Genomic DNA, 12,256 nt, shown 5'->3' on the forward strand with positions numbered 1-12,256 from the left:
TCCAACTGGTCAGCACTGCTTTGTGGGTCTCATGCAGCCATTGCCACAAAGGTTCAAAGTGTTTGAGGGATGCGGGTTTGCGGGTGGCCTAGCAAAGACAACTGGGGCAAATATGGAAGGAGGTCTGTGCAAGTGGGGGAGGGGAAGACATAGGCTCGCAATGGCATGCAAAGGGACAAGGATGTGAATGAAGAAGAGGAACAAGGAAAGGCAGAGGGAAGCTGGACCTCTGCAAGGCTACATTTCACTAGCAAGGGGATCAAAGGGACACCACATAATTTACAGGAAAGGAATGCCTGAAGACCCAGATGCGGTGAGTAGAGATCCAAGTGGGACATGGGTGCCTCGCAGGTGATGGGCTCGGTAGGGGTGTTGGGAGGAGGGGGTGTTGGTTGAATCAAGGAACAGACTTCTTGACGCTGCTCGCCTTTTCCCTCTGGGTTGCTGACATCCTGCAAGTCTGGTGAAGATAGGTGGGCTGGAGAGAGTGATGTGAGTGTGCTGGACTGGTATTTAAATGTGACACCAGGACCTTCAAAGCCGCCAACTGACGTGTGGATGAATCAGCTGCTGGCCGGCCAGGTGTCTCAATAATAATAATAATAATAATCGCTTATTGTCACAAGTAGGCTTCAATGAAGTTACTGTGAAAAGCCCCTAGTCGCCACATTCCTGGCGCCTGTTCAGGGAGGCTGGAACGGGAATTGAACCCGCGCTGCTGGTCTTGTTCTGCATTACAAGCCAGCTGTCTTAGCCCACTATGCTAAACCAGCCCATGGTGTCTCAGAGGGGAACATATTTTGTCATAATTAAGCGCATAGTCCAGCGCAGGACCCCACTATTCTGGTCAGCTAAGCTGCCCGCCACCGCACTTAGTCTCAATGGGAGAATTTGGCTCTGAGCCTGTCAAAGTCCCAGAAAGATCGTGTTATGTCAAGTTGTAAACTGTCCACTAACTTATAAGATGAAAGGGAGTTGTGGTGAAGAATAGCTAATTAGCATTTCTGTCTGGATCTTCCATAAATATGTTTCACATTGGCAAAGGGAGGAGTGCAGAAGAAGCCATTTTTGAGATCTGTTTATAGGTTTTTAAGTTGCTTCTCTTCAGTTGTTTCGCCTTGCTTGTATAGATAGTCAACTGATGCTGGAGTTCAGTGGATAATGTACCAGACCAACCTCTATTTACCAGTGGTCCCATTTGACATCTACCATTTGACATCTACTGTATATTGAAGGCAGGAATTCCCATTCTTGAATCCGGCAGTGCTCATCACCAAAAACAATGGAACCATATGAGGAGAATGGAGGCTAAGGTGGTGCATTCACCTTTAGACTCAGTTTGGTGGTGGGATGGGGGGGAAATGGTGAACAGGAATTAAAATTTCACTGACTATAGGATGTTAAGTGTGAATCAGGACATTAAATCGTGACTTGCGTGTCAACTGTCTGTCGGTTTGTTTTGGTTAGGTTAAGAAGGCTTCGTGAAGTCAATCAGATGGTAGGGGTGAAAAATGTGCTAATCTTGGAGTAAACCAGTAGTAGAAGTAGACTAGATTTAAAACATTTTCTCATCTACTTGTAGGTGTCCGACAGAGCAGAATACCTTGGATCGGGCCTTTTACATCGAGGGTGCAATTCATCCCCAGACCAGTACATTGGCGTATTTGCTCAGAATCGGCCTGAGGTAATGTCCATTGATCTATCGTACTACTAAACTTAACCACAGCAACTTCTTCGACTAGTAATTGTTACATTTCACAAATCCATAGGTTTGAGTTTTAATCTTTCTTCTATTTTGTCAATCCATAACATTTCTGGAGATGGGGTGGTGGTGGTGGGGGCTTTGAAGCAGACTGATACAAGGTCAGTTTTTATTGTGTATGACTCAAAAAATTGCAAAAGCTGCACAATTTCTATCCATACTCCTTTTTCAGGCATCTCGAAGAATTATGGAGGCTAGGTATTTCTCGGTCCACTGAAAATAAATCGTCAAAGTACTTCATTTACACTGAAAGTAACATTTTCCCTGTATCTCCTGGTACAAGAACAAAGAACAAAGAAAAGTACAGCACAGGAACAGGCCCTTCGGCCCTCCAAGCACGTGCCGACCAAGCTGCCCGACTAAACTACAATCTTCTACACTTCCTGGGTCCGTATGCCTCTATTCATGTATTTGTCAAATGCCCCTTAAATGTCACTATCGTCCCATCTTCCACCACCTCCTCCGGCAGCGAGTTCCAGGCACCCACTACCCTCTGTGTAAAAAACGTGCCTCGTACATCTCCTCTAACCTTTGCCTCTTGCACCGTAAACCTATGCCCCCTAGTAATTGACCCCTCTACCCTGGGGAAAAGCCTCTGACTATCCACTCTGTCCATGCCCCTCATAATTTTGTAGACCTCTACCAGGTCGCCCTTCAACCTCCATCGTTCCAGTCAGAACAAACCAAGTTTATTCAACCGCTCCTCATAGCTAATTCCCTCCATACCAGACAACATCCTGGTAAATCTCTTCTGCACCCTCTCTAAAGCCTCCACATCCTTCTGGAAGTGTGACGACCAGAATTGAACACTACTCCAAGTGTGGCCTAACTAAGGTTCTATACAGCTGCAATATGACTTGCCAATTCTTATACTCAATGCCCCGGCCAATGAAGGCAAGCATGCCGTATGCCTTCTTGACTACCTTCTCCACCTGTGTTGCCCCTTTCAGTGACCTGTGGACCTGTACATCTAGATCTCTCTGACTTTCAATACTCTTGAGGGTTCTACCATTCACTGTATATTCCCTACCTTCATTAGACCTTCCAAAATGCATTGCCTCACATTTGCCGGATTAACCTCCATCTGCCATCTCTCCGCCCAAGTCTCCAAACGATCTAAATCCTGCTGTATCCTCTGACAGTCCTCATTGCTATCCGCAATTCCACCAACCTTTGTGTTGTCTGCAAACTTACTAATCAGACCAGTTACATTTTCCTCCAAATCATTTATATATACTATGAACAGCAAAGGTCCCAGCACTGATCCCTGCGGAACACCACTAGTCACAGCCCTCCAATTAGAAAAGCACCCTTCCATTGCTACTGTCTGCCTTCTATGACCTAGCCAGTTCTGTATCCACCTTGCCAGTTCACCCCTGATCCTGTGTGACTTCACCTTTTGTACCAGACTGTCATGAGGGACCTTGTCAAAGGCCTTACTGAAGTCCATAAAGACAACATCCACTGCCCTACCTGCATCAATCATCTTTGTGACCTCTTTGAAAAACTCTATCAAGTTAGTGAGACACGACCTCCCCTTCACAAAACCATGCAGCCTCTCACTAATATGTCCATTTGCTTCCAAATGGGAGTAGATCCTATCTCGAAGAATTCTCTCCAGTAATTTCCCTACCACTGACGTAAGGCTCACCAGCCTGTAGTTCCCTGGATTATCCTTGCTACCCTTCTTAAACAAAGGAACAACATTGGCTATTCTCTAGTCCTCCGGGACATCACCTGAAGACAGTGAGGATCCAAAGATTTCTGTGAAGGCCTCAGCAATTTCCTCTCTAGCCTCCTTCAGTATTCTGGGGTAGATCCCATCAGGCCCTGGGGACTTATCTACTTTAATATTTTTCAAGACGCCCAACACCTCATCTTTTTGGATCTCAATGTGACCCAGGCAATCTACACACCCTTCCCCAGACTCAAAATCCACCAATTCCTTCTCTTCGGTGAATACTGATGCATTGAATTTGAGGTACAGGTGATGGAGGCTGCTTGCCAGCTTTGACGACATAAAAATGGAAGTAGCATTTGAGATCTAAATTGGTGAGCAGATGAGTCTTTCACAGATCAACTTTTTTGTATTTATTCAGCCAACAGGCAGAAAAAAAGCCAAATTGGTACCTGAGTTAAACCCAATAATTAGATTAAGTCAAGAATTATAAAAGGTCATTATATCCAATTCTCATCATAAAACTCTTTCCATTTCCAATTGCTGAGATAATGAGATCTGTGTGCTCCATTTATCTAACTCTTAAATCATGTCTATTGGTGAATATCTTGCAACATTGACTTCTGCCTGTCTTCAACCTTTCTGATCTAAATAGGGCATGGTAGCACAGTGGGTAGCACTGTTGCTTCACAGCTCCAGGGTCCCAGGTTCGATTCCCGGCTTGGGTCACTGTCTGTGCGGAGTCTGCACATTCTCCCTGTGTGTGCGCGTGGGTTTCCTCCGGGTGCTCCAGTTTCCTCCCAAAAGTCCGAAAGACGTGCTGTTAGGTAATTTGGACATTCTGAATTCTCCCTCTGTGTAGCCGAACTGACGCCGGAATGTGGCGACTTGGGGCTTTTCACAGTAACTTCATTGCAGTGTTAATGTAAGCCTACTTGTGACAATAAAGATTATTATTATTATTATAAATAATTGGACTTGGATTCAAAAAACATTCCTGCTTCTGCACATTTATGATGCTGTAATGTTCCTAATATCTCAATGGCAGCCTCTGCTGTATACGATTTTGTTCAGAAATTGATGCCTAATGCAATGTCATGATAAATTCTGTTACTGTTTTGTGAATGGATATTGTTGGGGTGAGCTTTGGATGGCCCATGTGACCTATTCATCCATTAGGATGGGACCGCGCGCTTGGCCTAAAAGAGAGAGCAGGTTTTTGGCCTCAGATCTTGGCTCTGGAAGTGGAGAAAGTGTGGCCTGTATTGCAACACTATTTCTTGTTGGAAATAATAAATAGTTCATAGTTGATTACTGACTGGTGGTCGTCTGGAGTCTCCATTACTACATTGGCGATGAGAGAAAAAATTCAGCACACCATTATAGAGTAGTAGAGGCTTGAATACTGATGTCAAATTGATCTGTGCAACCAGGAAAGGTATTGCCACAATGGAATTTTTAAGTAAGCTTGAACCATTTGATTCAAATGAGGATTGGATGCAATACATACAGCGTATATGCATTTTTTAAAAAATGAACAATATAGAAGGGAATGAAAAGCAGCGTGTTATCTTGCTTACAGCATGTCTCAACCAAACTATTTGGGTAATAAGAAGTTTGACTTACCCAAAGACTTCAGACTCAAAGTCACTTACCATGCTTGTGGAGCTGGTCAGGAATCGTTATAGAACATAGAATATAGAACATAGAAAATACAGCAAAGAACAGGCCCTTCGGCCCACAATGTTGTGCCGAACCTTTGTCCTAGAGTAATCATAGATTATCATTGAATTTACAGTGCAGAAGGAGGCCATTCGGCCCTTTGAGTCTTGGAAAGAGCACCCTACCCAAACTCAACACCTCCACCCAACACCAAGGGCAATTTTGGACACTAAGGGGCAATTTATCATGGCCAATCCACCTAACCTGCACATCTTTGGACTGTGGGAGGAAACCGGAGCACCCGGAGGAAACCCACGCAGACACGGGGAGGATGTGCAGACTCCACACAGACAGTGATCCAAGCCGGAATCGAACCTGGGACCCTGGAGCTGTGAAGCAATTGTGCTATCCACAATGCTACCGTGCTGCCCTGAAGAACAAATAAATCTACACTATATAATTTTACCGTAATCCATGTACCTATCCAATAGCTGCTTGAAGGTCCCTAATGTTTCTGACTCAACTACTTCCACAGGCAGTGCATTCCATGCCCCCACTACTCTCTGGGTAAAGAACCTACCTCTGATATCCCTCCTATATCTTCCACCTTTCACCTTAAATTTATGTCCCCTTGTAATGGTTTGTTCCACCCAGGGAAAAAGTCTCTGACTGTCTACTCTATCTATTCCCCTGATCATCTTATAAACCTCTATCAAGTCGCCCCTCATCCTTCTCCGTTCTAATGAGAAAGGCCTAGCACCCTCAACCTTTCCTTGTAAGACCTACTCTCCATTCCAGGCAACATCCTGGTAAATCTCCTTTGCACCTTTTCCAAAGCTTCCACATCCTTCCTAAAATGAGGTGACCAGAACTGTACACAGTACTCCAAATGTGGCCTTACCAAAGTTTTGTACAGCTGCATCATCTTAAATTCAATCCCTCTGTTAATGAACGCGAGCACACCATAGGCCTTCTTCACCGCTCTATCCACTTGAGTGGCAACTTTCAAAGATGTATGAACATAGACCCCAAGATCTCTCTGCTACTCCACATTGCCAAGAACACTACCGTTAACCCTGTATTCCGCATTCATATTTGTCCTTCCAAAATGGACAACCTCACACTTTTCAGGGTTAAACTTAATCTGCCACTTCTCAGCCCAGCTCTGCATCCTACCTATGTCTCTTTGCAGCCGACAACAGCCCTCCTTACTATCCACAACTCCACCAATCTTCGTATCGTCTGCAAATTTACTGACCCACCCTTCAACTCCCTCATCCAAGTCATTAATGAAAATCACAAACAGCAGAGGACCCAGAACTGATCCCTGCGGTATGCCACTGGTAACTGGGATCCAGGCTGAATATTTGCCATCCACCACCACTCTCTGACTTCTATCGGTTAGCCAGTTCGTTATCCAACTGGCCAAATTTTCCCATGCCTCCTTACTTTCTGCAGAAGCCTACCATGGGGAACCTTATCAAATGCCTTACTAAAATCCATGTACACTACATCCACTGCTTTACCTTCATCCACATGCTTGGTCACCTCCTCAAAGAATTCAATAAGACTTGTGAGGCAAGAGCTACCCCTCACAAATCCGTGCTGACTATCCCTAATCAAGCAGTGTCTTTCCAGATGCTCAGAAATCCTATCCTTCAGTACCCTTTCCATGACTTTGCCTACCACCGAAGTAAGACTAACTGGCCTGTAATTCCCAGGGTTATCCCTAGTCCCTTTTTTGAACAGGGGCACGACATTTGCCACTCTCCAATCCCCTGGTACCACCCCTGTTGACAGTGAGGACGAAAAGATCATTGCCAATGGCTCTGCAATTTCATCTCTTGCTTCCCATAGAATCCTTGGATATATCCCGTCAGGCCCGGGGGACTTGTCTATCCTCAAGTTTTTCAAAATGCCCAACATATCTTCCTTCCTAACAAGTATTTCCTCGAGCTTACCAATCTGTTTCACACTGTCCTCTCCAACAATATCACCCCTCTCATTTGTAAATACAGAAGAAAAGTACTCGTTCAAGTCCTCTCCTAACTCTTCAGACTCAATACACAATCTCCTGCTACTGTCCTTGATCGGACCTACCCTCGCTCTAGTAATTCTCATATTTCTCACATATGTGTAAAAGGCCTTGGGGTTTTCCTTGATCCTACCCGCCAAAGATTGTTCATGCCCTCTCTTAGCTCTCCTAATCCCTTTCTTCAGTTCCCTCCTGGCTATCTTGTATCCCTCCAATGCCCTGTCTGAACCTTGTTTCCTCAGCCTTACATAAGTCTCCTTTTTCCTCTTAACAAGACATTCAACCTCTCTTGTCAACCATGGTTCCCTCACTCGACCATCTCTTCCCTGCCTGACAGGGACATACATATCAAGGACACGTAGTACCTGTTCCTTGAACAAGTTCCGCATTTCACTTGTGTCCTTCCCTGACAGCCTATGTTCCCAACTTATGCACTTCAATTCTTGTCTGACAACATCGTATTTACCCTTCCCCCAATTGTAAACCTTGCCCTGTTGCACGCACCTATCCCTCTCCATTACTAAAGTGAAAGTCACAGAATTGTGGTCACTATCTCCAAAATGCTCCCCCATTAACAAATCTATCACTTGCCCTGGTTTGTTACCAAGTACTAAATCCAATATTGCCCCTCCTCTGGTCGGACAATCTACATACTGTGTTAGAAAAGCTTCCTGGGCAAACACCACCCCATCCAAACTATTTGACCTAAAGAGTTTCCACTCAATATTTGGGAAGTTAAAGTCAACCATGACTACTACCCTGTGACTTCTGCACCTTTCCAAAATCTGTTTCCCAATCTGTTCCTCCACATCTCTGCTACTATTGGGGGGCCTATAGAAAACTCCTAACAAGGTGACTGCTCCTTTCCTATTTCTGACTTCAACCCATACTACCTCAGTAGGGTGATACTCCTCGAACTGCCTTTCTGCAGCTGTTATACTATCTCTAATTAACAATGCCACCCCCCCCCCCACCTCTTTTACCACCCTCCCTAATCTTATTGAAACATCTATAACCAGGGACCTCCAACAACCATTTCTGCCCCTCTTCTATCCAAGTTTCCGTGATGGCCACCACATCGTAGTCCTAAGTACCGATCCATGCCTTAAGTTCACCCACCTTATTCCTGATGCTTCTTGCGTTGAAGTATACACACTTCAACCCATCTCCGTGCCTGCAAGTACTCTCCTTTGTCAGTGTTCCCTTCCCCACTGCCTCATTACACGCTTTGGCGTCCTGAATATTGGCTACCTTAGTTGCTGGACTACAAATCCGGTTCCCATTCCCCTGCCAAATTAGTTGAAACCCTCCCGAAGAGTACTAGAAAACCTCCCTCCCAGGATATTGGTGCCCCTCTGGTTCAGATGCAACCCGTCCTGCTTGTACAGGTCCCACCTTCCCCAGAATGCGCTCCAATTATCCAAATACCTCAAGCCCTTCCTCCTACACCATTCCTGCAGCCATGTGTTCAGCTGCACTCTCTCCCTATTCTTAGCCTCGCTATCACGTGGCACCGGCAACAAACCAGAGATGACAACTCTGTCTGTCCTGGCTTTTAACTTCCAGCCTAACTCCCTAAACTTGTTTATTACCTCCACACCCCTTTTCCTACCTATGTCGTTGGTACCGATGTGCACCACGACTTCTGGCTGCTCACCCTCCCCCTTCAGGATTCTGAAGACACGATCCGAGACATCCCTGGCCTATCATTCAAAACTCTCTATCATTCCTCCGAGGTACAAATTTAATTCCACAGTGAGGGCGCCAGGAGAGTCCATGGCAGATTTTGTTGCAAGCTTAAGGAAGCTGGCGGAATATTGCAAATTTGGAACATCCCTAAACAATATGTTAAGAGATAGACTCGTATGCAGGTTAAATAATTCAGCAATCCAAAAAGGTTGCAGATTCAGAGCTTAACCTGAAAAAGGCCATGGAGATAACCTTATGCATGAAAGGTGTGGAGAAAAGTGCTTGAGTTGCAAAGCATGCAAGGAGGTCAAGTCTACCAGTTGTGGAGTGAGGCCGCAAGGAGCAGCAACATCATGTTTGAGGGTGCATTTGGACACAAAAGAAAAGTTCCCGTTGCAGAAAATTAGATCAGGTGAGGCATTTTAACAAATGTTCTAGATGTGGGAGAAGTCGCACCCTGGAGAAGTGTAGATATCGAGATGCAGAATGTTTCAAGTGTGGTAGAAGAGGTCACTTAAGGCATAGATGTAAGAACAACCAGAATCTGTCCAGTTAAGGAAGGGGATAGAAGTCTGCATCAGTCCACAGTATGGGACAACACCTGTTGCCACAGCAGAATGTGTCAACATTAAACACATTTAAGTGGGTAAAGGAACCCCAATAACCGTGGTATTGCTAGTGAATAGACGTCCACTAAAAATGGATGTGGACATCGGGGCTTCGGCAACAATCATAGGGGAACAAACCTACCACTACTTGCAGGATGGGGTCCAGCCACTGAGGCTGAATAATTCCGTCGCCAGGCTAGCCACTTATATCGGAGAGGTGCTTAAAATCAAGGGAACTATGATGAGCCTGGTAGCTCACAAATCACAATCAACTCAGCTCTTGCTTATTGTCATCTTGGGACAAGGACCAAGTCTAATGGGGGAATGACTGGCACCAAAACATTTGGATAGAGATATCCATGGTGATGGGGGCCTGTACAAAGTCATCTGAAGATATTTGGAAGCTTTCCAAGAGGAGCTAAGAAAAATAAAAGGGCTCCAAGCTGAGATATAAGTGGATCCCGAAGACTTGCCAAGATATTATAGGGCAAGATAGGTACCTTATTCCATGTTGAAGAAAGTGAATGTAGAGCTTCAATGCCTTGAAGACCTGGGCATCATAAGACCAGTGTAGTTTGTGTGGGTAGCACCAATTGTTCCAGTCATCAAGCCTGACAAGATAGTCTGCATTTGTGGGCATTACAAGCTGATTGCCAATTGAGCTGCCAAATTGGACAGATCGAGGGCACGTATGCTAAATTGGCTGGTCGCTTCACATATATATGAAACTTGATATAGAATCATAGAATCCTTAAAGTACAGAAGAGGCCATTTGGCCCATCCTGTCTACACCGACCCTCTGAGGGTCCCACCTAGGCCCAATACCCTGCCCTCCCCCGTAACCCCACCAAACCTTTGGACACTAAGAGGTAAATAAGTATGGGAAATCTACCTAACCTGCATATTTCTGGACTGTGAGAGGAAATTTCCTCCCGGAGGAAACCCACACAGACAGTCACCCAAAACGGAATTGAACCCGCGTCCCTGGTGCTGTGAGGTGCCATTACTAACCACTGTGCCATCATGACGCTCTGAATCATGCTTACCAGCAGCTGGAGTTAGATCAGTCACCCCGGGGGTAAGTGACCATCAATACATGCAGGCTTGTATGAGTATACTCGGTTACTATTTGGGGTATCTTCAGAGTATGCAATTTTCAAGCACACCATGGAAAAGTTGGTACAGGGATTACCCAGAGTTGTGGCGCATTTAAACAATGTATGAACTGCTGTCTCTACAGAAGAGGAGCATTTAGCTAGCTTGGAAGAAGTGTTGAAAAGGTTTAGGAATGCTGGAGTGTGTTTGCGTTTCAGGCTAGCAAAGTAACCTATTTGGGGTACAGGATAAACACGAAAGGGCATCCCAAGGAAGAAAATGTAAAGACCACAAAGGAAGTGGCAGATCCCAGGAATACCACAGAATCAAAATGTTTTTTTAGGAATGATAAACTATTACAGTAGGTTCAGTCCAAACTTGTCTGCCTTGCTGGTGCCTCTGCACTCCTTACTGAGAAAACACCAGGCGTGATTTTGGAAGGCACCTCTGAAGGAGGCTTTCAATCAGGTGAAGCAACAACTTCAGTCATCAGGTCCTTTTCTTCATTTCAACCGTGAAGAAAACATGTTCTTACTTGTGACGCATCTCCCTATGGAATTGGAGATGTACCTTCCCACAGATGGAATGATTGAGCAGATAGCCCAATAGCTTACGCATCAAGGACCCTCTCTGAGGCAGAGAAAGAATAGTCCCAAATCGAAAAAGAAGGATAAGCAGTGATTTTCGGCATCAGAAAATTCCATCAATATGTGCGTGGGAGGCATTTCACAGCAGTAACAGATCATAAACCATTACGTGGATTATTTATAGAAGATAAAGCAATTTATCCCCATCAACTCCACCAGGATACAGCGATGGGCATTAACACTCTTGACATATGGATACATCTTGGAGCAACGGCCCAGAGCCCAAATAGCAAATAGCTTCGAGCTATTTCCCATTACTGGTAAGTTCAACATTTCCCTACTGGTGCCAGAAGGAATTGGGATGGCTATGAACCTTTTAGAGACGCTTCCTGTATCAGCGTGACAGATCAGAACTTGGACATAAAGGGACCCTTTAGGAACATAGGAATTAGGAGCAGAAGTAGGCAATTCAGTCCTTTGAGCCCGCTCCCCCATTCAATCAGATCATGGCTGATCTCTTCCTGGTCTCAAAACCACCTCCCTACCTGTTCCCCGTATCCCTTTAAAATCATTTTTTTAGTCACAAATATATCTATCTCCTTCTTGAAACCATTAATGACTCCACGCTATGGAGCAGCGAGTTCCACAAATTCACCACCCTGTCTGAGAAGTAGTTCCTCCTCATCTCAGTTCTGCATTTACCGCCTCTCATTCCAGATTGCCCCACAAGAGGGAACATTTGGTCTACGTTTACTTATCAATCCCTTTTAGTAATTTATATACCTCGATCAGATCCTGTTTTCTCCTTCTAAACTCCAGCGGATATAAGCCCAAACTTGTTAATCTCTCCTCATACGTTAACCTTTCCATCACCGGAATCAATCTGGTGAACCTCCTCTGAACTGCCTCCATTGCCACCATATCCTTCCTCAAATAAGGAGACCGAAACTGGATACAATACTCCAGATGTGGTCTCACCAACCCCCTGTACATTTGCAACAACACTTGTCTACTTTTATACTCCAGTCCTTTTGCAATAAACGCTAACATTCTATCTTCCTTTTTACTTATATGCTGTACCCGCATACCGACATTCTGCGATTCATGAACAAAAACACCCAGAAAAGTATGTTCAATGAT

The 12,256-nt window shown here is 44.9% G+C and overlaps 1 protein-coding gene across 2 annotated transcripts in view; it reads left to right on the forward strand.

Annotated features, from left to right (window-relative positions):
- Positions 1–12,256, forward strand: part of acsl5 (acyl-CoA synthetase long chain family member 5) — an 83,965-nt gene that overhangs the window by 25,613 nt on the left and 46,096 nt on the right. For both annotated transcript variants that reach the window (XM_072479365.1, XM_072479364.1), the window contains exon 5: positions 1,583–1,684. In XM_072479365.1, coding sequence (XP_072335466.1) covers positions 1,583–1,684 — 102 coding nt within the window. The remainder of the gene's footprint in view (positions 1–1,582; positions 1,685–12,256) is intronic.

Source organism: Scyliorhinus torazame, chromosome 16 (assembly GCF_047496885.1).
Source record: "Scyliorhinus torazame isolate Kashiwa2021f chromosome 16, sScyTor2.1, whole genome shotgun sequence".
Lineage (NCBI taxonomy): Eukaryota > Metazoa > Chordata > Chondrichthyes > Carcharhiniformes > Scyliorhinidae > Scyliorhinus > Scyliorhinus torazame.